Raw genomic sequence first — 27,800 nt, 5'->3', positions numbered from 1 at the left:
TGCGGTCTCCAGGTCCATCCGCCGCCTTCCTGCCTGTAGAGATTGCTCTGAATCCGTCGGCCCCCAGTTTGTCTGCCTGCTGTGCCATCTTCGGCGGCCTCGGCAGCAAGGGCGGCATTTCCTCCAGGGCTGAGGCCGAGCCTTCCGGCCCCCACCTGGAGAGCACCTCCCTCCTGAGGGGCAGCCACTGGCCAGCTCTCGGTGGCTGGTGTTGCACAACTCCCCAGATAATGAAGTTTGAACTTGGAGATTACAACCTGCCAGCCCCTGGGCGGGGTACATCCTACCAAGTGATCAGTTTGGCTTTTTTTGTTGTTGTTTGGTCTTTGGGTTAATTGCCAACATACAAAATATGGGAGATTTCGTGTAACGGCAGGTTTATGGTCTCTCCTGGTCAGCCAGAAGCTCTGGCAACACTGGGCCCGCCCCCGTCAGAGCACCAGTCAGCTGGTCCAGACGCCACCTACCCCTCTAGCAAGGAGCGGTGTCTCTGGTCTGCCCCAGTCTCCACCCATCCCACGTGCCTCATTTACTTGGCTTGCCTGGTCCTCATAGGCATCTGCATTTTCCGCCACACTCCCTCCGGCCAAACTCACATGCTCTTTGTTGCCACGGATCCTGGGAGGCAGCACTGGGGGGCCTTGCTGAGGCCTCGTGGTCTCACCCCAGCTGCCAGGTGTCCCCTGGGCTCCCGGCCTGGAGCCCCTTGCAGGAGAGAGTGGGTTCCCGGTTCCTGGTGACTTGCTGAGCCCGCTGCGGCTCCTGGGACTGCCTGCTCCGTTTCTAAGGGCTGTGGGATGCCCGTCTGAGCTTGTGGCGGGGCGTGGAGAGAGCGTGAGGGCCCGGGGGTCCCAGAATCCGTTGCATCCCATTGTGAAAACCAGAAATCAGGCCCATTCCTGCCTGCCCCTCATTTCTGGAGGGGGTCAGCACTTTCCAAGGCCCCAGGAAGGCCGGTGAGGAGTTCTGTTTTCCCTCCCACCAATTCTCTCTTCTCTCCCTGTCAGTCCTAGAAAATTCCGCACGTCACTGCAGACCTAAGGGCTCAAACCAGCCTTGCCCTGTCCCTTAGCCCCTCCCTACACCTCTTTTCCAAGAGACCCCAGAACCAGGAAACCCTTCACTCTCGCTGGCTCGGTGACCTCGGGGACGCCTCTTCACCTCTCGAAAGTTTCTCTTGCCTGTAAGAAAAGGCCGCGTGCCTGCCTGGCCACCTCCCTCACGGTCGGGTGGAGCAGAACGGGCCGGCCTGGAGGTGGGCTGGGCAGCGTCTGCCCTGGAGAAATCCCCAGGAACACGGAGGTGTGAAGAAGGGTGTCCCTGGGGGTCTCGCCTGTGAGGGGCTAATGCGGGACATTTGGAAACAGCCTAAGTGCCCATTGGAGAAGAATGGCCGAGGAGACCCAGTGTCCAGTGGACGTGGCCAGCAGGCATGAGGGGAGGCCGCCAGCAGAGTGGGGCGGTCCTCCGCAGGCTCCTTGCTGGAACTGTTGTTTGCACGGGGCTGGCTCGCCCTCCCCATTTTACAGATGAGAAAACTGAGGTGGCGCTCCAGGGTGTGCTGCTGGAAGAGCAAGTAATAGAATGATCCAGGCAGGCTGACACCATTCCAGAAAGTTCCATGAGAAGCTTGCTCTGTGTTTCCCATGCATGTGAAACCAAAAAAAAGGCTGGAAGGAAAGACTGCGTGTGGGGACTTCCAGAAGGGGCTTTAGGCGGCTCAAAGGGGCCATTGCCTTACCTGTAATGCTTTTATTTTTGCAGATGTTCATGCGTTGCTTGTGAAATGTGAAATGATTCATTAGAAACTGCGGTGTGCACGTGTGTGTGTGTGTGTGTGTGTGTGGTATCCCTGTGAGCCTAATACCTTTCACGAAGCTGCACAAAGCCGGGGCATGGCCGCTCTCGTGCCGCCAGCACCTCTAGGCCTGGGGGGCAGGCTGGGGTCCTTCCCGTGTGGGCCGTGGCAGAGGGGCAGTGGGAAGTGCTGGCGGTTTCTCCAGGTGCAGTGCCCCAAGGCAGGGGCACTGGTCCCCTGTCCCCAGCTCCCAGTCGGAACCGGGAGTCCAGCCCCTCAGTGAGTGCCCTGGGCCTTTTCTCGGCTTCCTGGTGACTTTCCCTTCTGTCCGTGGCCCAGAGAGGAGAAGGCTTGTGGGTACCAGGGGACTCATTGCCGGAGGGGGTGGGTGGCAAGCCCATTGCAGGGCTGCCTCCCAGGGGTGAGGGGCGGGGCCTGGGGTGCTGGGAGGCTGAGGGTTGCTGCCCTTCTGGATCTTGGCCCTGATTCCCCACCAGAGCCTGCTGGAGTCCCCCACTCCTGCCCAACAGCATGCTGTGGAGGCTCGGGGTGTGAGGAAGAGTGTCCCTGCTCCAGAAGGCAGGGGTGGGGCCTCGATGGCGGCCCGGGGCAGTATGTGTGACTGCGGTCTGTTAGAAAGTCTCTGGAGAACCTGAGGACAGAGGTTGGTGTAAGGCTCTTCCTGCAAGGCCTAAGGGAGACCTCAGGGGGAACTTCCCTGGGAGCGAGGCAGTTCTGCCCCGCTGAAGCGCTTGGAAACCAGCTGCTGATGGGCTCCCTGTGCTCTGCAGGGCACCGGCAGAAGCTGGAGGACCAGACCAAGGCATTCTCCGACCGCTTCGGGGACCTGGAACGGGTGCGCATGCGGGTGACACCCAGCATGCCCAGCCCCCGCGGCTCACTCAGCACCACAAGCCACTTCAACAGCCAGGCCCAGACCCCCATCCAAGGTACAGCAGGGCAGGGGCCGCGGGCGGCGGGGCGGCGGGAGGGTGGCGCGGGCCCAGATGTGGTCCTTGTGCTCCAGGCCGAAAGCTCACCCAGAGGTTGTTGGCTGCGTCGCCCTCGGGTTACAAGGGAGGCAGCCGCGCCCACCTGCTCCTACGGTGTTTCCGGAGGGGTGCTCGGTGCCCGGGCCTGGGCGAGGCCCGCCATCCACTCACACAGCAAACGTCTACCCACACCCACCCTGTGCCGTGCCGGCGCCTGGCCCCAGGACCCACCCACGGGAACCGGCACGATCCCTGCCCTGAAGGTGCTCCCTCTCCCCCGGGAGGGGGCATTCGTCTCATAGTGCCCCCGTTACCTTGGGGCATGAGTTGTCCGTGGGGCCGGTGGCATCCGTGGGGCCGGTGGCATCTGTGGGGCCGGTGGCAGACATACTCCCAGGGGGTATTGGGCCCCAGCCAGGGAGTCCCAGAATCTAGCAGGTGGCAGTTCTCAGGGAAGGAGAGCCCACCTCTGCCCTCCCCCAGTTGTGTGGACACGGCTGGGGATTCAACCCTAAGGGAGCCCGAGGCAGGCTGCCCACCCTCTGTCCAGTCCCAGAGGACAGGGTCTAGCCAGGCAGCAGGCAAAGTCCCTGCCTCCTCTCTGGGGCTGGGAGGAGAGGTAGGGGAGGCCTGGAGTAGAGGGGAGGGCGTGGCTGACCCAGTCCTTCCCCTTCTGCTGCACCCTGGGAGGACCCTCAGCCCCTCCCTGCTGGGCCTCAGGCTGCTGAGGTGGCCTCCCCATCCCAGGCTGGTCCCCTTTGGGGTGAGAGGAAGGGTCAAGAGGGACATGCAGGACCGGGGAAGGAGGATGAACTCTGTAGTCAGACGTACCAGGCTTGGAATTCGGCTCCTGCCAGGCACTGGCTGTGTGTTCCTAGGCTAGTTACTTCACTTCTCTGGGCCTTAGTTTTCTCATCTGCAAGGTGGGAAGAAGGGGATACCTGCCACAAAGGAGCATCAGCAAGGCTGGGTTTGGGGCCCTGTCACAGCCACTCCCTTTCTGGTGGAACTAGCCTCTGCCTTCAGACTCCATCCTGGGGATCCCTTCAGGACACCCACCGCCACTTCTCTTGGTGCCTGTTAATAGCTTTGACCCCCCGGCTTTGGTCACTGGCAAGCAGTGCCAAGGCTCCGTCCCCTCTATACCCCAGCCCCTAGCCCCCCCAGCTGCGGCTGCCCACAATGGGGGCTTCTAACAGCTCAAAGGCCTCATTCAGCCACCATGCAGCAGCTGGGGCAATTTGGAGAAGAAAATAAACATTTCCTTCCAGTGTTGGGATTGGCGGCTCGACAGCCGGCCTGCTCCAGTTTCCTGGGGCTACTGGGCTGGGAGGGGCTGGGGGCAGGAGCCTCAGGGGTGCTGAGGGCACACGCTTCCCCACCACCCTGGGAGGGGGGCAGGAGGGGACAGTGGCACTGTGGACAGGCCCACTCAGAACCCGTGGCCCATGGGAACTCCAGCGGCCTCACACACCTTGCCTGGCCCGCGTTTCCTGGTGCAGCCCAGCTCTCTCATCCTGGACTGCCCTTTGGGGTTCCATTGCTTTGAGAACGGGGTTCCTGTCGGGTGGGCAACACGTACTTCCTGGGCTCAGAGCGGAGTCCACCCCGTGCTGGCTGTGTTTGGGGTGCTAGGCACTGCCACAAGGCCGTCTCCCCTGCTGCTCTGAGGGGCAGCCAGCCACCCCTGGCCCCTGAGGCTCCACAGCAGCGCTGAGCAGCCAAGGAACCTGGTAGGGAGGGCACCAGACATTCCAGGAGGACCCTTGCTCCCCACAGCCCCCCACCTTGAGCCCAGGAGAATTGCTGCATTCTAATCCACAGCCAGGACCGGGGCCCACTGCCGGGGAAGCACCCCCCCCACTGGGTCGGGAAGACCTCAAAGCCTGGACAAGTCGAGAGTCTCACCTGAGGTCACGCAGCACCTCGGGCAGGTCTGGGGAGGCAAGAGGCCCGAGGGCAGCCGCAGCTCTCCGTCCTCAGACAAGCCTCAGTCACAGAGGGCATTGCCGACCCGGAGCCCCCCAGGGGCGGAGGCTGGTCTCCCTGACCCCTCTTTGGTGGGGTGACACAGTGGGGTTGGGGGAGACAGACTTGCCCCTGGTACCACTGCTGGGGGCTCATCCACGTCCTCATTGCTGCCAGACCCGCCCCTGGGTCGGGGCACAAGGAACGCCCAGGGTCAGGGGATCATCTTGGCAGGGCCCTGGGTGGGCCGGTTCTCCTGGCGACCCAGAGCAAGAAGTGTCACAGCTGCTGCAGCCATACTGACCTCACAGGCCTCTGCTCTCCGCCCAGTCTAGGCACACTCCAAGAATTAACTAGTGTAATTCCTAGGATCGGTTCCTGTCTCCATATTTCATGAGGGAAGACTGATGCACAGAGAGGTTAAGTGACTTGCCCAAGGACACACAGCTAGGAAGTGTCAGACCCAAGATAAGTATCCAGCTGCAGGGACCCCTCAGTTGGCCTTTGTGCTGTGCTGCCTCAGAGATGGGACAGCTACCTGTCAGGCCCACAGCAGGGCTCTGAACTAGAACCCTAGGGTTTGGCGCCAGGTCCAGTGTGCTGTGTGACCCTTAGGCAAGTGCCTCACCCTCTCTGGGCCTCAGTTTTGCTACTGAGGGAGTTAGCCTTAATCCCAAAGCCCCTTTGAATGCTGAGGTTTTGGTGGTCAATAAATCCAAAAGTAGGGGACAGGGGCTCTTAGAGTCCCGTGCGGAGCCACACTGGAGGAGCTGGGGCAGGGCCTGGGCTGGACACTCAGTGTCACCCTGACAAAGGCAGGGTTCAGGCTACCAAGCCCCTCTGGCTGCTGTCTCACTTTGCTGTTGAGGCAAATGAAGGTGGCCTCCCATCACTGTCTGCAGGGCAGCCCTGGAGACACAGGGCCCAGGAAGGAGAGGTGCGGGCGTGCACAGCACCCCGGCAAAGAGCAGACAGCACAGGCCTCACGAGGAGTTTGAGTCCTTTCTGCAGCATCTGGAAAATGCATCTTCCTCTGGCCTCAGTGTCCCTATCTGCAGAAGCAGGCTCCGAATCCCTTTCTGCAGGGCCGTGGCAACACTCTTCACACCCACATGTTTGCCAGCCCTCCACCGGGAGGGAGGGAGACAAAAGCTCCAGGCCAGGCCTGCCCTGTCCCTGTCAGCCCCCCGCACCCCTAACAGCCCTGGTGGGGCCCACCTTCACCCCTTGGTCAGCCTCTGCACTGCTGGGTTGTGGAGAGGAGTCAGTCCATGAGGTAAAGAGGAGGCCCCGCTCCTCCATCTGCGCAGGGAGGCCCCCACGGCCACCTGCGGCCCAGGTGCCTGCTCCCTCCCGCTCCCCAGGCAGGGCTGTGTCAGAGTCAGGACAGCCCCGCCTCCTTGCAGCTGAGGCAGTAAGGGCAGAGGCAGATGTAGGACCAGGGATCCCCCTACCCCCGGCCTGTGAACCAGAACCCTGCAGTCGTTCTCTTAATTAAATTTATTGGGGCAACATTGGGTAACGAGATTCATGGATTTCAAGTGTCCGTATACTCCATGGTGTGCTCAGCACCCGAAGCCCAGCCCCCTCCCGTCTCCGTGCACTGGACCCTGTCCACTGAGGTGGTTCTTTAAAAAGGCCACCGGGGTGGCATCCAGCTGTGACTGACCATCCTTCTTGCTCTCCCCCAGGCACCTCGGACCTGAACCCTTTCTCCGATCCCCGCCAGTTCGACCGCTCCTTCCCAGCGCTGCAGACCCTCACGGAGAGCCGCTTCCCGGACCCCAGGATGCATTACCCGGGGGCCATGTCGGCCGCCTTCCCCTACAGCGCCACACCCTCAGGCACGAGCATCAGCAGCCTCAGCGTGGCCAGCATGCCGGCCACCAGCCGCTTCCACCACACCTACCTCCCGCCGCCCTACCCCGGGGCCCCGCAGAACCAGAGCGGGCCCTTCCAGGCCAACCCGTCCCCTTACCACCTCTACTACGGCGCATCCTCTGGCTCCTACCAGTTCTCCATGGTGGCCGGCAGCAGCGGCGGGGGTGACCGCTCGCCCACCCGCATGCTGGCCTCCTGTACCAGCAGTGCCGCCTCCGTGGCCGCCGGCAACCTCATGAACCCCAGCCTGGGCGGCCAGAGCGACGGCGTGGAGGCGGACGGCAGCCACAGCAACTCGCCCACCGCCTTGAGCACGCCGGGCCGCATGGACGAGGCCGTGTGGCGGCCCTACTGACCTCCCAGGTCAAAGCGACTGCTCCCAGTGGAAGCGGGGACCCCAGGAACCTTCCCGGCGAGTGGCCGGCCCAGCTGCGAGGCTCGGGGCAGTCACAGGCCCAGAGCTGGCGATGGCTCAGAGAGCATCCAGTCCAGCCACAGCTTTGTACAGAGCAGTGGGGTGGCCCCGGCCCACGGCTTAGCCATCCCTCCCACTTTCCTTGGGCGAAGCATCGTCCTTGCCGCCTCCCCTGGTGACCTCGCTGTCACCAGTGAGGCCTGGGGTTGTCACAGGGCCCACATGATTTGTCTCCTTACCACAGGGCCCTGGGAGGACCTCCCCACCCCCACTTTCCTCAGACACCCATGGGCCCAGCCCTTCCTCCTCATTTACACAAACTGAGGCCGAACTGGAAAGTCCGCCCCGCCCTGAGAGGGGGTTCCCTCGTTGTAGACATGGGGAAAGGACCCACCCAGAGTTTCCAAAAAACCACAGGCAGAGATTGGATGAAGGCACCCCCACCCCGTACCCCCACGAAGCCCCTGTCCCTACCTAGCTGCCCCCGGGGCCCCAAGCCCCTGCGTAGACTAGGCTGTGGCAGCAGCTCCCTACAACCGGGAATGGCACCAGCAGCCGGGCCTCCAGGCACTTTACCAGCCCGAGGCGTTCACCCGCTGTTCTCACAGCGGGGGGCGGGGGGTTGGCCAAGGACCCCCTCACCCCATGCTGGTCTCAAAGCTGCCATTTTTGGAGAGAGTACAGGGACCAGGCAGGAACTAGCAGGAAGAGCTGGGGCCTGATGTGAGCATACCTGTCCCACCCAGGCCCAGCCAAGCTGTGCACCTCTGCACCCCCCTCAGCGCGCCTCCCGGCCTCTCACTTTGGACCACTCTATGGTCCCAAAGCCGTCCTGGACAAAAAGTAGCTTTTAAAGCTGGTTTTAGACAAAGAAGCTTCAGGCAAACATTTTCCAACCCACAGCCTCTCATAGGTGGAGCCCCATCGTAATGAACAAGGTCCTTCCCTCGCCCGAGCGTGGCGTTGTTGGGACCCGGGTGCCTCCTCGCTGGTCGCATTCCTTTGGCATCATCCCCCCGACATCCCCCAGCAGCTGGCCCCGAGGGGGGCCGAGGGAAACGCTGGTGGGATGCTGGAATCTCACGTGTGTGGCTCTCAGACCCTTGTCCGAGAGAACGCCCTGCGTGCCCTGGTGCAGGTGGGTGGCATGTGCGGGACATGCAGAGCAGGGGCCAGGTAACGGCAGAACGGTGGACAGGGCTCTGCACCCCTCCCCCCAACCCCACGTGCTCAGAGGCGAGGCGCCGCCCCTTCAGCTTGCACCTGGGGAAACACGCCTTGCCTGAGGGTTCGGGCTGCACGGATTCCCGAGCCTGAGGTCCTCAGTTCCGGGAAGGGTGATGTTAGGAAGGGGCAAAACTCACGAGGGGTAGACGGCATGTGGTTTTTAGCAGTTATTTCAGCCACATCCTCTGGATGTGGAAATCTCCCCTACAGAATGCTCCTTCGTGGTTGTCTGCCATTGCACTGGGCCTGCCGCTCCGCCCCCAGCCTGTACCAGCAGCCAGATGCTCACACCGGGTACCCACTGACCGGCAGGTTGGCAAGTCCACGTGGTGATCGCATCCATTATCCAAGCCCTTCCTGCTGCAGTTTCCCGTCCTGCCCGCACTGGAAAGAGCTGTCTCCATCTCTTCAAAAGAGCTGCCGGGGGTGTCCCGCTGACGCCATACACCCCGGGGGCTCCCCCCTCTTCTCAGGAAGCAGCTACAAACCCATCGTCCTGTATCGTCTTCATTCCTGTCCTCTGTGGTTGTGGACTGGCCCAGGCCTGTGTGGGAGGCACCCTCGGGTTCCCAGCGCCCAGCACTTTGTAGCCCCACCCCAGATTTCTGCCTGTTCCTGACATCCGAGCCTTGATAGGGGCAGGGACAGGAAATAAATGGACCCTCCCCGCAGCCCCAGACTCAAAGTGACCGCAGCCATGCTGTCTTAAGGCCCATGGTGGGTGCAGATGGCTTGGGCTTGTAGAAATGGGTCCTCATTTATAAGGCTACTTTAAAGTTATACTAGGCAAACACACTGATTGTTAGAAAAGCACAAAAAAAAGCGCGGGGTTTGAGACCACCCTACTGCAAGCCCGTCGGTGGTGGGCGCAGGTCCATTGTGACACATTGTCATGCTGAGTGTTGGTGCCTGCAGGGCTCAGGGCTTCGTGAGCCGCCCGGAGCTGGGAAGAGGGTGGGGGAGGGCGGGGACTGCTTTGCACTATAATTTGCTTGGTGTGTTTGTTTGTAATGCACAATTACCTGAACAGTAAATGGTCTATGCCTTTGTAATATTTAACTGTAAAATGGAATTTTGACTTATTTGTTAATATAACTGAAACACGTTGAAGGATTCCAGTCCAATACCAGGCTTCTAGGGCTGTGTGCGTGGAAGGTGCGGGAGGGTGGAGACGCCCCCCCCCCCACGCTGTGGCCGCGGAGGAGGGGGCAGGGTCTCGGGGCAGGAGCTGGACTAAGCCCACCGCTGTGGCGACTCTGACCCCATTGGCTCCGTCAGGAATGACCACAGACCCCAACCCAGGCCAGGGCAGCCAGTGGGGCTCCTCCCGCCGCGCCTGGGACGCCGGAGGAATGGCGGGTAGGTCTTCAAGGTGCCACCACCGATTCTCCCCTCACCAGTGGCCTCTGACTTTTCACGAGTAAACAGAAGAAACGGTGCAGCTCTTCCACTTTGTCCCCAGGCACAGAGGTGGGGAGAGGGAGAGGCCGGCGGAGCACAGGCCGCCTCAGCGAGAGCACGCCCCTCTGGGACCTGCGCTCGCCCGCACAGCGGCAGGTTAGCAGCAGTCAGCACTGCAAAGCAGCAGCTTTGTCAGCTCCCCCGTTTTGCAGACGAAGTGACTGAGGTGCAAAGAAGGAGTGTCATCTGGCTATGCACGTCCCGGGAGTTGTTTGTGGCCGAGCGAGGACCGCAGCCTGGTGGGGGGGACAGAGGGTGTGTGTGGGGGGGCTGTCTTGCCAGTACACCCCGCCCCAACCCTGCCCGCCAGGAGGCCAGGCCCACCATGCTTGTCTAGTTGGATCTTGTGGAGGGGAATGTTCATAAAACAGACCTTATTTTTGGGTGAAAGTGCCCACTTCAAAAACTAATCCCAAGATTTAGCCCCGTTCAGTTAGGTCGGTCTGCCTGAAACCCAACACCCAACAGGAAGTTCCATTTCCCCAGCCCAACCCAGCCCCACCCCCACCCCCAGCACCCGCTCTGCCTGAGGGGGCAGCAGGTTCTCGGGGAACAGTTGCATCTGCCTGGGTGAGCCGGGCAGGCCCTGAAGCAGCATCTGCAGGCCGACACTCTCCTCCCCTACAAGTGTTTGTTTATCTGGGGCCACGCTGTAGGGGTAGGGATGATGGGGATTATCGGGTGACCACAGTTCAAGCCCCTCCCCACCAGCCACACTTTGTCGCCACAGCTGGAGGAACTGCGTGCTCCAGAGCCCCTGACTCAAAGCTCCATCACCTTCACCCCACCAGACACAGACCAGTGCACCCAGCTTCCTCGTGGGAAAACTGAGGCCCAGGGAAATCGGGGACTTGCCCGGGGTCACACAGTTTGAAGGTTGCTGGGGGACGCACTGCAGTAACTACAGTGGCCTGCAGGTGGCAGCAGGAGGGTAGAGTGGACATTCCTCTCCTGCCTCGATTGCAGCCGGAATTCAGGTTAGGTATTAGGAAGAACTTCCTAACCTCAGGAGGTCTGCCCCTGGAAGGGTGGGGCAAATGTCCTGATGTGGAAGAAGTGTTTTCTCCCCTTCTTTAGCTACAATATGTGGCTAAATGAGCCCCTGGCCCTCTGAGCCTCTTTTTTACCCAAATCTTACATGGGCACCTATTGTGCTCCCAGTGTGTGGCAGAATCACAGGTCCCATGGTCCCTAGAGGCCCTGCTTTGGGACAGGGGTTTGCCCCGTCTGAAAGGAAGATTGACACCTACAGCCCAGCAGCCCCAGCTTCCTGGAGCCCTGGCTTTGCCTTCCCGCCTCCCCGGGGCCACCAGTGGGAGCCTAGGACACGAAGCAGCCGGTCCAGGGTGAGGAGGCCACCTCGTTCCAGAGTCCGGGAGCCCTTGGACCCCAGAACTTTCAGAGGTTCTGGGGGTCCCTCTGGCTTGGGCCATGCTGGAATTTTCTCCAGCACCCCACCCCAGCCCCCACAGCCCAGGACTGGCTGGCCACGGGCTGGGAGAGTGCTGCAGGCCTTGGGGCTCCCAGAGGCACCTCCTGCACCCTGGGCTGTGCTTGGCACCTCCTGAGGCGTGAAGTGGTGGGCCTGCCCCCCTGGCCTCGGGGAGCAACCCTGCACCGCTAGGCTTCTCACCCGAGGGTGGCTCTGGCTTTTATTCTGAAAAAGGGAAGTCCTGGCAGGGTTTTGCAGGCCTGAGAGGACGGTGTGTGCCCAAGGAGGACATTTTGAGGGTCTGAGGAGCCAGCTGGGAGGCCTGTCCCTGGGCTGGGCCGGCCCCAGTGTCATGCCGGGCTGGACACAGACCCTGGCCGGCCTCATTCCTCCCTTGCCCCAGACTGCGCCCCATAAATGCAGCCACCCAGGTCCCCCCAGCAGGGCCCATGGGCCAGCTCTCAGCCCCACCAGACACCCTTGCTCAACCACATGAGCAAGGAATGCGCCTCAGCAGTCGGCTCATTTTGGGGTCATTAATGAAATGAGCTGTCAAACGGACGGGGGTGGAGGGAGCCAGAGTGAAAGAATGAACTGTTCCTTGTGGAAACCCAGAGCGCTCCCAATCCCCCCCATGAGGGCTGGGGAGCTGGAAGCGGGTGAGGGGCCGTATCCCCAACCTTCGCACCCACACTGTGTGGTCCGGCGGCTCGAGGAGCCCCGAGCCGGATTCCAGGCTTCCTATTTTTAGTTTTGCAGCTAAATGCGTGCTGTTTGTTTTATATATTTATATTCACCCGCAGAGAGGGCCTGCCCTGGGCCGGCTCGTAGGAAGCCCTCTTGCGGAAGGGCGGGGAGCAGCCCTCGAGCCAGCTTTCTGGGGCCACCCTTCCTTTGTGCCCACGCCGACCGCTGGAAACAGCGTGGCCTCGTGGGTGTCCTAATGGGTGGCAGCTGTTTGGGCCGCGCCACCCTACTCGGCACTGTGGGCCTGGTGTCTGCGAGGCCTTGGCCAGGGCTCATTCCCTCACTCACCAAACATAGACCCAAGCCGCACCCCACCCCCAGGTGCCAGGCAGCAAGAAGAAAAGGCACACAAGTCACAGCCGTGCCCTCGAGGAGCTCATAGGGCAGAGAGACAGGAAGATAGTGCAACCCCATGGGATGCTTGGGGGGTGAGACAATGCGGGGAGATGAGTAGACATTCCAGAGAGGCAGCAGGAAGGCCTTCTGAGCAGAAGGAACCACGCGGCCTGGAGGACGGGAGTGTGGCTGAGCTAAGAGGACCGTGGGGGAGGTGCAGTGACAGCAATGGGAGGGGAAGGTGAGCGGGGCCAGGTCACGGGCGCTGAGGCCAAGCTGAGGGACTCGGGTTTGGTCCTGGGGGCACTGGGAAGCCCAGGTGAGGTGCCGTGGTGTGTTCTGGTGGGTTCGTGAGAGGGGAGTGCCACGGCAGTGTGGAGCGTGTGCTGCGTGGGGGTGCTGAGACCTGTCCACGGGCTGCTGCAATAGTCCAGGCGAAGGAGGGTGAGGCTTGTGCAAAGCGGCATGCAGGGGAGCTGAGTGTCCCCAAGGCATCTTTAGCACTGAAGTGACAGGAAGGACCCCGTGCCCCCACCCTCAGGTTTCAGTGTCTCTCGGTTCCTCGGGGCCGTGGCATTTGATGGAACCACTGCGGACACGGTTCTGTAGTAATAGTTTCTGTCATTGCCAACTGTGCAGTACCACCAGCCCTACCCTCCCCCTGACTCCCCCACCCCCAGGTTTTTAGTGAAGTTTCATGTCCTGCTTCGTGACAACTGCCTGACCACACCTGGGGCCACATGCAGCCACTTTTCTAAAAGGTCCAGGGCTCAGACTCCGGTCCAGTCACCCAACTGCTCTCCATCTGTAGCCCAAAGGTGCAATGACTGTAAGACCCTGAGTCTGAGGTTCCCAAGTTCTATGTATCACATTTTAAAATCACATTTTAGCCCTGGCTGGTGTGGTTCAGTGAACTGAGTGCTAGCCTGCAAACCAGAAGGTGACTGGTTCGATTCCCAGTCGGGGCACATGCCTGGGTTGCAAACCAGGTCCCCAGTAGGGGGCGTGCGAGAGGCAACCACACAGTGATGTTTCTCTCCCTCTCTTTCTCCTTCCCTTCTCTTCTCTCTAAAAATAAATAAATAAAATCTTTTTAAAAATTCGATAAAGTCACATTTAAAAATTACACTAAATAATACATAATTATGGGAGAGAAAGATATTATAGATTGCCAACAAGAACACAAGAAAAATTATTCATAATCCCCTTCAAAGATAACCATTGTTAATATTTCAGCATTTTTCTTCCCATTCAGATCTTTATTTTCTATAAATATGTAAATGCTTTCATAGGAATAAACATTTTTCTAGCCAGATACGCAATGCATACACAGTATATCAATTAAGGTAATTTAAAAATAAAATAAAAGTAATGTAGAATGAAATCACCTGAAAGATAGGGTTATAGTTGTTTTGTCCTTTATGTTTTGGGTGGGTTTTTTTTAAAGATTTTATTTATTTCTTTTTAGAGAGAGGAGAAAGGAGGGAGAGAGGGAGAGAAACATCAATGTGTGGTTGCCTCTCGCACGCTCCCTACTGGGGACCTGGCCTGCAACCCAGGCATGTACCCTGACTGGGAATCGAACTGGCAACCCTTTGGTTCACAGGCCGGCACTCAATCTATTGAATCACACTAGCCAGGGCTATTTTTTGGTGTTTTCCAAGTTTTCTGAATTGAGCACATTTGTTAAAGGTATAGTGTATTTAACTTTAACTTCTACACCTCAATAAATATCCAAGCAGAAGAACTCAAGAGCGTGCTTGGACCAACTCATTTGACATTAGCTGATGTGTCACCTCTTCCAGGCAGCCTTCCCTGATAAGCCCATGCTGGGTTCAGTGCCTTCTCTGTACATTTGTCTTTAGAATAACAACAAACACTGCATGCCAGGCACTGTAGGAATATTTTACCATTTCTAGCTCAGCCTGTTAAGGCATATACCACCATTACCCCTGTTTTACAGATGAGAAAACTGAGGAATCAGGACAGACTCCCCTCTCCACCCTAACAAGGGCAGAGCAATACCTGAAAAGGTCCGATTTAAGTTTCCCATCAGCTGAAGGTTATTGGAGACCCAAAGGAGGGGTTAAATTAACGTCACAAAACACATGATGTTTCCTGCACCCCTGAGTCTGTGCACCACGATGTAGACTGGCTACAAAGACTGATCACCAAGGGGAAGAAGAAAGGAAAGAGAAATGAGAAAATGCCTTTAAAAAAAAAAAAAACGGAAGCAGAAAGGACACAGTCTTTATAGCCCTTTCTCTGCTTCTGACAGTGATTGTGTCTGCCTCTCGGAGTTGGGATGCTAAGATTCCACAACTTTTGAAGTCCAAATACAGAGCTCACCGTGCCTGGACCCTGCGGTGACGCCCACCCGTCCTGCCCCACTCAAGGGGATGCCCTGCGTGCGACGCCCCGGCCCCCTCCGCCTGGGTCTGCGCACGGTGGGAGAATCGGCCGAGGCGGCAGCCTTTCCCCTCATCTCACACAAGTTCCATTTCTTTTTCCATGGAAACAGCTCAGTCCTAAATCACCGACGCCTGAAATTAGAAAAATACGAGGCCCATATTATCATAAAACTATTTTAACACCGTGGGGCCCTCTCGGCGGCGGCCGGGGCGGCCGGGAGCCGCGCGGCAGCCCTTCCAGTTGCAGCCCCGGGAAATGCTCGGAGGGACGCGAAATTTGGTTTTCATTAGCAGCGAATGTGAAGAGTTCTGTCGCTCTGAATGCACCTTTGATTCTGGCTGGCGGTGGAATCTTTCCAGGACCCGGTGAGTTTTGTTTTGCTTTGTGTTTTTTTTCTTTTTCTTTTTTTCATGTAAAACAGGCCAGGCCCTTCCAGCTTATATCTCCCCGAACTGCACGGGCGCTGGGCAACACCCCAACCTCTTGACTTCTAAAGTCAACAGCCGGGGCCGGCAGGAGGGTCACTCGAGACCATTCGGCTTTATTGACTCTGAGGTTTTATTAAAAATGTTGTGTTTCCTTGAGGTCTGCGCCAGACCCAACAGAAAGACCGGCCGGGGAGGGGCTGGTGGGGGCCGAGGGGATTTCACCACCCGACCTGCCTTGGCCCACCCAGTGACCCTCGGAAACGGCCTCCGCTTTCAAGTCTCCGCAGAAAACTCTCTTTCTCCCTTTCCGTCCGCTTCCCGTGGAGGGACGTGGGCCTGCTCTTCCACCCGTGCGCCCTGCGCTGGTGAAGCACCTCCTGCGGTGCCGGGTGCTTGGGGCGCAGCCGTGCATCGGTCAACGCCCCCCCAGGGCACGGAGGCCACAGTCAGACGGACGAACAAAGGCAGGTGCAACACGAGTCCAGACGGCAGTCAGGGCTGCGGACGATGAAACGGGAGGATGCAACGGAGGAAGCCGGCGGGGGTGGGGGCGGGTGACGTCAGGTAAGGTGGTCAGAGCCGTCCCTCTCCGAGGGGACCGCAGGCTGCCCATGCAGCCAGGACGGCCGGGTCTCAGCCACTGCGCTGGACGTGGGGTCCTTACCTGGGGCAGGTCAGCAGGGCGTCCGGAATTTGGGGAGCCGCTACTGGTTTTGGCAAAGATTTTCTTCGCGATGTCCACCAGCAGAGAGGAGACGGAGCAGTGTGCCTGTCCGTGGTGGGGGCAGTGAGCACCTTCCCGGCCCTGCCCAGGGGGCTCTGCTCGCTGTTCCCGCTCGTAGGATCACTGCCAGGGACGCTGCGTGTGCGGGGTGGGCCCTCAGAGAGTGGGGCGGAGCAGGGAGGAGAGCTGACCCACAGTGTCTTCCGGCTGGGGGCTGGCCTCTCCAGGCCTCTGGGGCATGAAGTTCACCACGAATTGCCCCCCAGGGCAGTCACCGCAGGGCAGTCAGCCAGACGGAGTGGTTGGCCGGCCCCCTGCAGGGGTGTGACCTCCCTGGTAAGATCCCTGCTGTTGGGCAGACATCAGTGCTCCAGAGAAGGGGCAGATGCGAGCTGTTAGCGGCCAACACTCACGCGGTGTCCACGTGGTGGACCTGGGCCATGTCTGTGGGGTGTCGGGCTGATCAAGGCCACTGTCGTAGATGCTGCTGGAAAATGACCCCCACACCGAGCCATTGCCTCCAAGATAAGAGATGAGTTACTGCAAGTGACAAAAAAAGTACCCCCCCCAATAAAATGTCGGTGTTCTAATCCCTGAAACCCATGAATTTCACCTGATTTGGAAAATGGGTCTTGACAGGTGTGATTAGGTTTGAGCTCTCGAGATGGGCATGACCCAGGCAGGTCCCAGATCTAATGACAAATGTCCATATAAGAGACACACAGGACGAAGAGGATACGAAGTGACCACAGAGGCAGAGTCCAGAACCAGTATCTTGATGTCGGACTTCTGACCCCCCAGCACTGGGGGAGAACGCACCTCTGTTGTTCTAAGCCACCCCTTGGGCCTCTCTGAGCTTTGGAGCGGCGCATGCCACACTCTTCCAACCTGTTTATTGGGAGATCATCAAGCTGTCAATTTTTCATTGTGTTAAAATACACACAACAGGAAACTTACCATCCCCACTGACCAAGTGCTCGGTTCAGGGGTGTTAAATCCATTCACGCTGTTATGTGCCCACCACCATCCATTCCCTCACATCTTACACAGCCGGGACGCTGGGCTCATGGAACAGGAACCCCCATCCCCCTCTCCCCTGCCCCTGGCAGCCATCGTGCTGTATTCTGTTTGGTGACGTTGATGACTCTGTCCCATACGGTGGAATCAGACAGCGCTGTCTTTTTGTGACGGGTGGATTTCATGTAACATAATGCCCTCAAGGTTCACCCGTGCTGTGGCATGTGACAGGATCTCCTCGTATTCTAAGGCTGAAGAACATGTCATTGTACAGATGCACAACATTTTGCTTATCCTATTTTATTTTGTTTTATTAAAGGTTTTATTTATTTATTTTTAGAGAGAGAGGAAGGGAGAGAGAATGAGAGGGAAAGAAGCATCAGTTTGTGGTTGCCTCTCCAGCACCCTGTCACTGGAGACCTGGCCCTACCCTCTGGTTCGCAGGCCGGCACTCCATCCACTGAGCCACGCCAGCCAGGGCTTATCCATCTATTTTAAGTAACATTACTATAAACAGGGGTGTAAAGTGTCTCTTCAGAACCTCGTTTTCCATTCTTTTGGGTTATATACCCCGAAGTGGAATTGCTGAGTTATACACTCTTTCTATTTTTAATTTTCGAGGTGCCACCATGCTGTTTTCCACGGTGGCTGGACCACTGACACTCCCACGCTCAGTGCACGAGGGTTCCAGTTTCTCCATGCCTTCACCCACACAGCCGCACAACGCTACCAGTTTTGAGACAAAGAAAGAGGTCCAAGCTTCAGGGCAAGCTTCCTTGCTCTTTAAGCCACGTGACCGAGAAGACAGATGGCCAGGAATACTGGGCGGAGTCTTCAGCAAACCCCGGTGGGAGAGTGCTAGCGAAGACTCCTGGGATTTTCTGCAGCAAAGAACTATCCCCCCTTTGAGAAACAACCTCGGCGAGCAACTGGATCGTAACAGAGACAGCGCCTGCCCACGCGGCACCAAGCAGCCATCCTTCCTGAGCTTCCATCGTGGCTGGGTATTATCAGAGCCAGCAGGGCGTCTTGGGGGAGTGGGGGGCGCTACAGCAACCGTTACAGACGGAAGTGACGCGTTTGGAATCAGGACAGGGCAAGTCCCAGGAATTCAAGTAGGTCCCACGAAGAGGTGCCAGGTGCCCCTGTCACCACCTACTTCTGTTGCCTCGATGCCCATCCCTCAGCAACACACGTGTAGCCTCTCGGTCACAGTCCCGAATGGTCAGCTGTCAGAGGGGTAAAGGACACAGGTCCGGTTCGTGGGCTGGCACACAGGATGGTGAACAAAAGGTGTGGTCATCCCTTCATGTGGTGGAAGGAGGGAGACACACCAGCATTGACTCCCGGCTGGTCGGTCAGCAGCGTGGAAAACAGGATTAGACGATCTTAGGGGTTGAGGTTGGGGGAGGCCTGCCGGATGCGTGGGAGACCCCTCAGTGCTCTGGGCTCTCATACTCCTGCCTGCACGCTGGCCGGTCATTATCATGCGAAGGCAGCCCCAGGGGACCCAAACGCCCAGGCACTTCTGGCTGCTGTGTGCGTGGGTGCAAAGCAGTTCTGGGAGCTTGAGGGGAGGCCTCCAAAGACAGTCACAGGTGCAGGTTGTTAGGAGCAAAGGAGGGGCTCACAGAAATGGGTGTCAGCTCCAGCCTCCTCCCCAGGTACGCCCTCCACGCTTCCTGCTGCCCTGGGTGGCAGAGTGTCCCCTCTGAAATTCCTGTCCTTCTCAGTGTCACCTTACTTGTGTATAGGGTCACTGCTGATGCAGCTCGGGTAAGATGAGGGCATGCTGGAGTCGGGCGGGCTTTTAGTCCGCTGAGACTGGCGTCCTTGTGAGAGGAGAGGAGACGCAGAATTCATGAAGCCACGGGAAGAAGGGGTCAGGCGAAGAAAGAGGCAGAAACTGGAGTGATGTACCTACAGGTCAGGGGACACCGCGACTGCCAGTGGCCGCCAGAAGCCAGAAGGGAGGCCCGGGACAGATTTTCCCTCACAGCCTCCAAAGGAACCAGCTCTTCCAACACTTTGATTTCAAATTTCCAGCCTTCAAAACTACGAGAGAATACATTTCTGCTGTTTTAAGTCACCCGGTGTGTGGCGTGTTTTTATGGCAGCTCCAGGAAATGAATATTCCTGGACCACCTAGGTGACAGGTAACAGAGACAGCACTGGGAGCCACTGAGCTCTGCCAGGGAGACCGACGGGCCTGCACGTCATCATTCGGCCGCAGGGGCTCAGGGAGATTCTTACGTTCCAGAATGAGAGAAGGAAAAACCACACACTTCCACTACCTTCCAGGGGGCAAGGAGCTGCCTCTCCCCCCCACAGGAAGCTGGGTCCAGGCAGTGCCAGTAGGTAAGGCTGGGGAACGTACCCCAGTGCTCCCGAGGTTGTTTTTGGAACCACATCTGGCCGGATGGGAGAGGCGTCGGGCTTGGCGGCTGGGCCAAGGCCCAGGTGGGGGACGAGGAGGGAGCAGCTGGGCACCAGGTGACTAGTCAAGGGCGGGGTCTCTGCCCTTTGCTCCCAGAGGCCCCTTGCTCATGAATGTAGATGGAGGGAGAGCAGAGAGGGGTCTTGCCAAGTTGTCCCCCTGGGTGGGACACCGGCAGCCCTATCACCTCCATTCTGTTACCTTTTATTGAACGGAGTGTCTCCCAGGCCAGAGGAAACCCTCAAAGAGCAAGGATCCACTAGGAATGGTGTCTCCCCAGCTTCGCTCACTCAAGTACCATCTTCTCACTTCTTGCCTTACCTGGCCCGTGTCAGTGAACTCGTGTTTTCCTCAACATTTTTGTTTAAAATGTTGCCTCTTTCTAGTCTCTTCAACAACTTGACATACCACATGCAGAAGAATGAGGTTGGACCCCTACCTCACATCGTACAGAAAAATCAGCTCAAACTGCAGCAAGGGCCTGGAGCTGTAAGACTCCCAGAAGATAACATAGGAGTTAAATCTTCATGACCTTGAATCTGGCAAAAAAAAAAAAAAAAAAAAATTCTTAAATATGACACCAAAGCACAACCAACAACAAAAAAATAGGTAAATTGGACTTCATCAAGATTAAAAAAATTGGAGCATCAACGAACACTATTGACCAAGCAAAAAGACTATCTGCAGACTGAGAAAACATATGTGTGAATTTCATATCTGATGAGGGATCCCAGAATGTATAGAGAATTCCTAAAACTCAGCGACAATTAGATAAACACCCTGATGCAAAAATGAGCAAAGGACTTAAATGAACATTTCTCCAGACAAGTTATGAAAGTGGCTGTGTGTGCACGTGTGTATACATGTGTGTGCGTGCATGCGTGCAAAGCCACTGTGGTAGCGAAGGGAGAGGCCTTCTGGGACTGTCGCACATGAAAAGATGCTGGACAATACTAATCACTGGGGAAGTGCAGATCACAACTGTAACGGGAAACCACCTCACATCCACTAGAATGGCTAGAATTATAGAAAAAAAGAAAATAGCAAGCATTGGTGGAAAGGAAGAAATCAGAAGCCTCATACCTGGCTTGCGAAGATGTGAAATTGATGCAGCCACCCACAGGCAGTGACCGCGGAACACTGCGGATGGCTCGTCGACACACGAGAAAAACATACACAGAGACAACCAGGTCCTGTGGGGAAGTAGGAATGGGATGGCCACTCTCTCTAGTGGGGAGCACCCCCTTCCCCCTCCAGAGAGGCTTTCTATTGGTTTCGTTTGCATAAGAATTCAGGTAAAGCTCATTACTCATTGCTAGGAAGTAAGGATCAAACAATAGGTAACAAGAAGGTCTGAGGGCCTATTTTGAGTCAGGGTCAAACAACTGTAAAAAACTTTGAGGAACAAACTCACTCCTTCCCTATCATTCAACTGAGAGCATTCTACACAAAGCAGGTTTCACAGGATTCTACATACTCTTTCTTAGGCCTGATCACTCGGGGAACCAGCCCTTTCCAGCACAGGGCTGCACCACCCTCTATCATTGTTTCAGGCTTAGGTGGAGCAAGGGAAGTAATGCAGCCAAGAGATAAGGAGATTCTCTCCTAGACGATGAGGACTCAGGCTATGTCAAAGCCGAGGGGCAAGGGTCCATCACCCCCTTTTGCTGTAGCCCCCAAAGTCCTTCCTTGGGGGCCTCCCACATGATCGTGCCTGTCTTAGATGGTTCCCCCCTTAAGGAATCTTACCCATCATTGGCTAACTGACCAAGCATTGGGGGCCAGTTATGAATGAAGCAGCAGAAGCAGTGCTCCTGCCAGGGAGATAAGCTTTTGTCTCCTTGGTAGCTTACAGTTCCAAGGTCGTTCCCTCAGCCTTAGCCTCAACGGGGATTACAGCTTCTGATACCAGGCAGGACAGTTCCCACCATGAAATGGTGCAGCCCCTTTGGAAAACAGCCTGGCAGCTCCTCAAAAAGTTATACACAAAGTGACCACATGACCCAGCAGTTCTGCTCCTAGATGTATGCCCAGAAGAAAGGAAGTAGGTATTCAGCCTCGGCTGTTGAGGCTCAGTGGACTGAGTGCTGGCCAGCAAACCAAAGGGTCACCGGTTCAATTCCCAGTCAGGGCACAAACCTGGGTTGCAGGCCAGCTCCCCAGTAGAAGACGTGCAACAGGCAACCACACATTGATGTTTCTCTCCTTCTCTTTCTCTTTCCCTTCCCCCCCCTCTAAAAATAAATAAATAAAATGTTTTAAAAAAGAAAAGAAAATAGGTATTCAAGCAAGTAATTGTTCACAAATATTTACAGCAGCACTATTCACAACAGCCCAAAGGTAGAAGCAACCCAAACGTCCATCAGTGGGTGAGCGGGTAAAGAACCTGGGGTGCATCTGTACAGCAGACGGTTCTGCTGCGACGAAAGTGCGTGAAGTACTGACTTGTGCCACAACATGGATGAACCTCGAAAGCGTTAGGCTACATGAAACAACAGGCTGCATATTCTATGAATCCATTTATACGAAATGTCCAGAATGAACAAATCCGTAAGGACAGAAAGCAGACTAGTGATTGACAAGGGCTGGGGGAAAGGGGGAAGCGAAGCGGAATGACGGCTGGAGAGTATAATTTGGAGGGAGGGATGATGAGAATATTCTGGAATTAGTTGTTACGGTTGCATAACCTTGTGAATATACTAAAAACCCCTGAATTGTATATTTTGCAAAAGGGCTTATTGTGTGGTATACGAATCGTATCTTTTTTTAAGAAACCTGCTTTCAGGTCTGGAGAGACGGGGACCCACTGGCATGACGGAGGCATTTACTCTCCATGGTAACGGGACGCGCCTCAGAGTAACGCCGTGACCCTCAAATTCTAGGTTTCAGCAGAGTCCCCAAGAGAGCTTGTTAGAATTCAAGCGGCTGGCCACACGCCCAGGGTCTCCCATTTAGCAGGAGCCCAGGAATTGGCATTGCCAACAAGTTCCCGAGGGGTCAGGGCCCTGCTGGACCCCACTCTGAGAACTGCTGGAGGAGGTCACGTGATGTGCTCTGTGTCTGGCCCCCACCAAGGCCTCGGCATCGCCTGAGCACAATTTCATTATCCCCACATCCGGAACTGGGAGGTTTGCCAGACCAGTGTTATTATCTTGGTTTTTCAGTTGGGGAAACTGAGGCCCAGAGAAAGCAGTCATGGAGTCGTCGGGACTGGAGGTGGCAGGGGTGGGACTTGCACCCAGGGATCCTGGTCCAGGCTGAAGACTCTTCCCTGGCGGGGAGCCAGCACACTTCCCTCCAAATTCCCACGCCCTCTGAAGCACAGGTCGGGTGAGGCCCGTTCCAGACACCTGCGCTCCCGCCCTCCCGTTCCCTCCCCTGCCCTCCCAGCACACTCCCTGCCCTCCCAGCACACGCCCTGCCATCTCCCTGGCGCTCTGAGGTGTTATCTGAACCTGCCACTCTGGATCCATTTCACTGGGGACACCACTTCCTGCCACCCCCTTCCCAGCCCTGGAGCAAGTCCCAGCCCGGTCCTCCTTGCCACTCCCTGCCACTCCCTGCCCCTCCCCAGACCCAGGCCTGGGCCCTGGCAGGCAGGGTTGTGGTGGGGAGGCAGCCTAAACAGTCACAGAAGGAAGGGGAGGGGCAGGCCCCAGGTTTCCAAAGGAGCCGTGTAACACACTCCCAGTGAGGCCCTCAGAGCTCATGGGGAGCCACTTTGCACGTCATCTCATTGCTGTTGTCAGTGTTACAGAGAAGCGGCTTTGTCAGGGCAGGGGGTCTGTGGTGGGCTCAGTTCATTCACCTGCCTCCTGGGCACTTGCTCCAGGCCAGGGCTGTGCTGGGCTTTAAGGGAACACAAAAGTGATTAAAACCCAGTTGCACAAGGTCACAGCCAGGTTGGGAAAGCGACCCTGACCCTGACACAGTCATCCAGGGGTGTGTCCAAGGTGTGACCCCATAAAGAACAGCTTGAACCATCAGTCCCCAGAGGGCACAGGCCCAGGCTTGGTGGGCACCCAGAAGGACTGTCCCGAAGCAGCCCAAGGACCAGGGGTTTGCCACAGCATCCTGGTCCTCTTTCCAGGTCGGGTCCAGAGGTAGTGGCACCTGGCTGACCCCAGAAAAAATGAGCAGGACGCCAGCTGTGTGGGAACAAGCTGGCCTGTGAGGCTGCTGACGTGAGGAGACCAGGCCCAGGGACTTAATCATCAAGACACGCTGCTTTGCTGAGGAAACCATTCAGCAAGGGACGGTGTTCAAGAGGGCAGGCAGCAATGCGCTGCATCCCGGCGACTCTAAGAGCTACCATTTTCACTTTAGTATCTCTGAAACTGGGGTGTGTCTGTACCACGGCCGCTGGCCAGGAGGAGCCTCTGGATGCAGCTGTCATTTCCAGCTCAGGCCAAGCGTCGCTGTGGTGTGGTGTGGGTTTCTGCGGCTCAGAAGAGAATCCTGGAGACAATAGAGGAGTGTTCTTCTAGCTGAGAGGAGCCATGGCTGTGGGCGCAGGGTGGGGAGGTGGGGAAGCAGACGTGTTCGGCAGCATTCCTCCCGTGGGGGGCAGAGCGGGGGGCTCCGCCGCATGCTGGCACAGCCGGGTCACGGCCCAGCGCCCTGGCTCCCGGCCCTGCTCTGCGTTCTTCTCAGAAGTGGGCTTCCGAGCCGTCCCCGTGGTGCAGAGGGCGAGAGGAGGGCACAAAGGAGCTTCTGGGGGAGTTGGACCCAGCCCCAGTTAGAGCCAGGGGTGTGCCATGGAAGGGGACAAAAAGCTCTGTATCGTAGCATTTGCCGATTCCCATGGTGTCAGTCTTCCCAGAGGGGCTGATTTGGGGTGACTGACAGTTTAAAGATGGTTTGCAGAACTCCTGAATGTTTAACAATCAGCACGCCACGGATCACAGAGGGGCTCGGACATGGATGAAGACTCATCAGAGGCACTAATGTGTGCGCTGCGTTACACGTCAGCTTGAGCTGGCTGTTGCTGAAAACAGAGAGAGGAGTCTGAGTGGCCGACACTTGCGGGCCCAGAAGACAAGACTAGGAAAAGCATGAGCACGCTGGGTCAAAGCAGGATTCTACATGTAAAGGTTATTTTCATATAGGTTTCATTTTATTTCATATAAATATTCCTTTTATGTATGCACAAGAGTGATATATAAATACACACATATATGATAGGCATCTTAGTTTAATAAAAGAGCTCTTTTATTAATAAAAAATTCTAAGTGATAAGAAAGTATTGTCTTAGTTTATTTGACAGGACTTTTACTTCCGGTGGCGTATAAGATAGCGGCATGTCCATATTCAATGGTGGTGTGGATTTATTGAAATATAGTAATTGGCGGGGGGAGGTTATGACTATTCTCAAGAGTTGCTTAGAACACTGAACCAAGAATCAACAGATGAGTTCTAGGTCTGGATTTGCTGCCGTGTGACCTTGGGCAAGTCAGTTACCCTCTCTCAGCTTCCTTTGCTCTACCTCTGAAGTAGGGATAATCATAATACTGTTAGTCTCATGTAGCTGCTTGGAAGACTGCGGGAAGCATGGTGTGCAGTTGCCATCACAATAGAGGCAGAGCACACTGAGAGCTCAACAGAAGCGGCTGCACGTTGTCGCTGTTGCCGCCAGACTCTCCGAGTCTCCCTCTGTCCAATGGCCCCAAGCCCCAGGCTTGCTGGGAAAGCCCACTGAGCTGGTGAAAACGTCCTGCAAACGGGAAGGTGCTCTGCTCGCGGAAGGCGTTGTCAGGAGCAGCCTGCAGGCTGTGGGCAACGGACGCGAAACACACCAGGGCGACAAGGCCCGGACCGGACCCGCCGCCCAAGGGAAAAAGTGAAAAGGGAACCGCGAAAACACGCATCGAGGCCGAAACCCCACTTCCACTCTTGGGAACATCTGTCGGTCCGTGGTCAGACCTGCTGTCCCAGCCTGGCCTCCTGGCCGTTCCGGAATGGAGAAGTGGCCATGGGAACAGCCTCTTCGTCTGTAAAGGGCTGACGTGGAGGCTCGGGCAGAGGGTCAGGGAGGGGCGCCCGAAGCCGAACTGAAAGCGCTCCCAGAGAGGCCCCCCCTGCGGCCCCGCCCCCCCTCCACGCGCAGCTGTTGCTGTGGCCGGACCACGTGGCCCCCGGGCTAAGGACAGGGTCTTCCACAGTCAGAGGCCCAGCTCTGCCCCCCACTGGCCCTGGGACCTTGACTACTCTCCTCTTTGCACCTCAGATTCCCCTGCTGAGAAACAGGGACGGTAAAAACCTACTTTCAGGGCCGTCGGGAGGATTAAATCAGATGATGTCTGTCAGGCACACACAGTAGGGGCCTCGGGGAACATCCCTGTAACGTGGTTCCAGCACTGGGAAGACAAAGTCAAGTCCACCATGCTCCACACCCCCGAAAAATCGGTGGAACCAACAGGGAAAATCACATCCCATGTGACCTGGTTTGTGCTACACAGAGAGGGAAGCACCAAGTGCTGCGGAAGGGCATCGGGCACTGCTGCCCCGAGCAGGGATGCTGGAGGGCTTCCTGGAAGAGCTGCATCGCATCAGACAATGGGTAAAGGTTAGCTGCGCGATGTGCACGATGGAGGGCGGGAAGGGCATTCCTGGGGATGTGACTGCAGGAGCAGAGCCCGGAGGCATGTCGCAACCAACCGTCCTACTCACAGGGCTCGTGCTCCAAAGACGAACCCCTGGGTCAGGAGTTCCAGGGAAACCAGCGTTCTTCCTTATTCCGAGCCCACGCTGCTGCTCAGCTGGCAGTGAGACAGGCTGCTGCTCCCCCCTCTCGAGTTGCCGAGTGAGCTCCCCAGGTCCAGAGGCGCTCACAGACTGCCGCCTCCTGCCTCGAATACGTGCCCTCTCTGTGTTGCAGGGACTTGTGTCTTCGGGCTGCGTTTCCCAGGCTCCTTTGCCAGCAGGAAACGCCCTGGTCTTCTCTGTCCCTCACCCACACCAGCTCTCCCTTTTCTTGGGGCTCCAGCTCCTCTCCTCCTTTGCCTCACCCTCATCCCCGTCCCCACACTGTCTCACTGGTTTCCCAGCTGGTTGTCTGGCCCTGATCGAGGGAAAGTCATCTCCGGGGACCAGGACCACCAGGACCTGGGGTTCAGCATCTGTCGTGTCTGCTGCTGCACCCCCAGGTCTGAGAGAAGAGGGTGGCATACATACTCGTTTCAGAAATGAGTAAGCAGCTCTTCACAGTTTGCAGAGTCTTGTCCTGCCTACAACACACTCAGTCCACACGAGCCTCTAAGGGCTGGTGGTTTCTCACCACCGCCCCCTGCTTTTGACAATGAGTAAAGTGAACCCCAGAGCGGCGAGGAGACTTGCCTGACATCACAAATCCAAGAAGTGGCAGCACTGAGACGTGATCCCATGTCTTTCTGACATATCTCTTGTTCTTCAACGTCATAAATCCTGTCCCTGTTGGCCCATTCTTTGAGCTGTTCCTCCCTTGGCGTGAACCCCTGTGCAGTCCCCCAGCAGCTGCTGTCGCCGACACGGGTTCCAGTTGACAATTCCCCACAGGGCATTCATTCAGGGTCTACCTACGTCTGCCTTGCCTCGCCTCTCTGGGCTTCGGTGTTTTCATCTGTAGATTGGGGATTATCGTCATCCACACAGCCTCCAACTGAGTCGGAGTTCAGTGAACAGAGACTATCATTGTTATTTTACTTATGTACATATCTGTTAAAATAGTTCCAACACGAAAGTAGAACCTCGGTACGTTCTCGTTATACAAAATAAAAACATTGCAAGCAAAGCTGAAGAGTTCCTGGCAACCATGGTCGGTTTGACGATTTCCAGATCTTTTCCTCCTCGTCTGGAGAGAGAAGGGGAGCAAGAGGGGAGCACCACCATCCCATTGCATGTGGGGTTAACTCGATCTTCCCGCTCCGCCTGTCTCAGAGATGCCCCTGTGTTCCCTCCTGCCTTCCACTCTGACCTTCGCCCGTCTGCGATGAGAGCTGGCAGGTAGTATCTCCACTTTGCAGGTGGAAAAACTGAAGTTCCAAAGAGTAAATGACAGCTGTCCGAGGTCATGCAGAAGGAAGGGGTGGAACCACATCCCAAAGCAGGATCTTTGACTCGGTGACGGCTGAAGACATGTCCTCTGGGGTGAACGGCCCACTCAGGGACTGACCGCTCGGCCCAGTTTCCTCCATTCGTTCCTTCATCCATTCACGCAGCCTTTGCCGGGGGCCTGCCAGCGGCTGGGGCCTCCTGCTCCGGTAGAGTTTAAAACTGGCCCGGAGCAACTGACATTCCAGAAGGGGGTTGAGAAACCTATAGCTGCTCCCAGGACAGTGCCAGTCACGTCCTTCCTGTGGGGAGAGAGATTCCAGCAAGCAGGGGAGAGGAGACGCCACGGGCATCTTCATGTCTGCACTGTTTATAGTTTTAGAGACAAACATGCATTTCTTTTGTTACTAAAAAGATAAAAAAACACAAAGCCAATGGAAGTCCAGAGACAGCGGCACAGCCGGCCAGGTAAAGCCAAATGGGAGACTGGGTGACTC

At 56.9% G+C, this 27,800-nt stretch overlaps 1 protein-coding gene across 1 annotated transcript in view; it reads left to right on the top strand.

Annotated features, from left to right (window-relative positions):
* The window catches only part of RUNX3 (RUNX family transcription factor 3), a 60,804-nt gene extending 51,456 nt beyond the window's left edge, over positions 1 to 9,348 (top strand). Inside the window, exons 5-6 of the mRNA XM_028512458.2 lie at positions 2,590 to 2,748; positions 6,450 to 9,348. Coding sequence (XP_028368259.1) covers positions 2,590 to 2,748; positions 6,450 to 6,994 — 704 coding nt within the window. The 3' untranslated portion in view covers positions 6,995 to 9,348. The remainder of the gene's footprint in view (positions 1 to 2,589; positions 2,749 to 6,449) is intronic.
* Positions 9,349 to 27,800: the final 18,452 nt, after the last annotated feature.

This window comes from Phyllostomus discolor, chromosome 5 (genome assembly GCF_004126475.2).
Source record: "Phyllostomus discolor isolate MPI-MPIP mPhyDis1 chromosome 5, mPhyDis1.pri.v3, whole genome shotgun sequence".
Lineage (NCBI taxonomy): Eukaryota > Metazoa > Chordata > Mammalia > Chiroptera > Phyllostomidae > Phyllostomus > Phyllostomus discolor.
The sequence above is the reverse complement of the archived record's forward strand: the minus strand, read 5'-3'. Positions and strand labels throughout refer to the sequence as shown.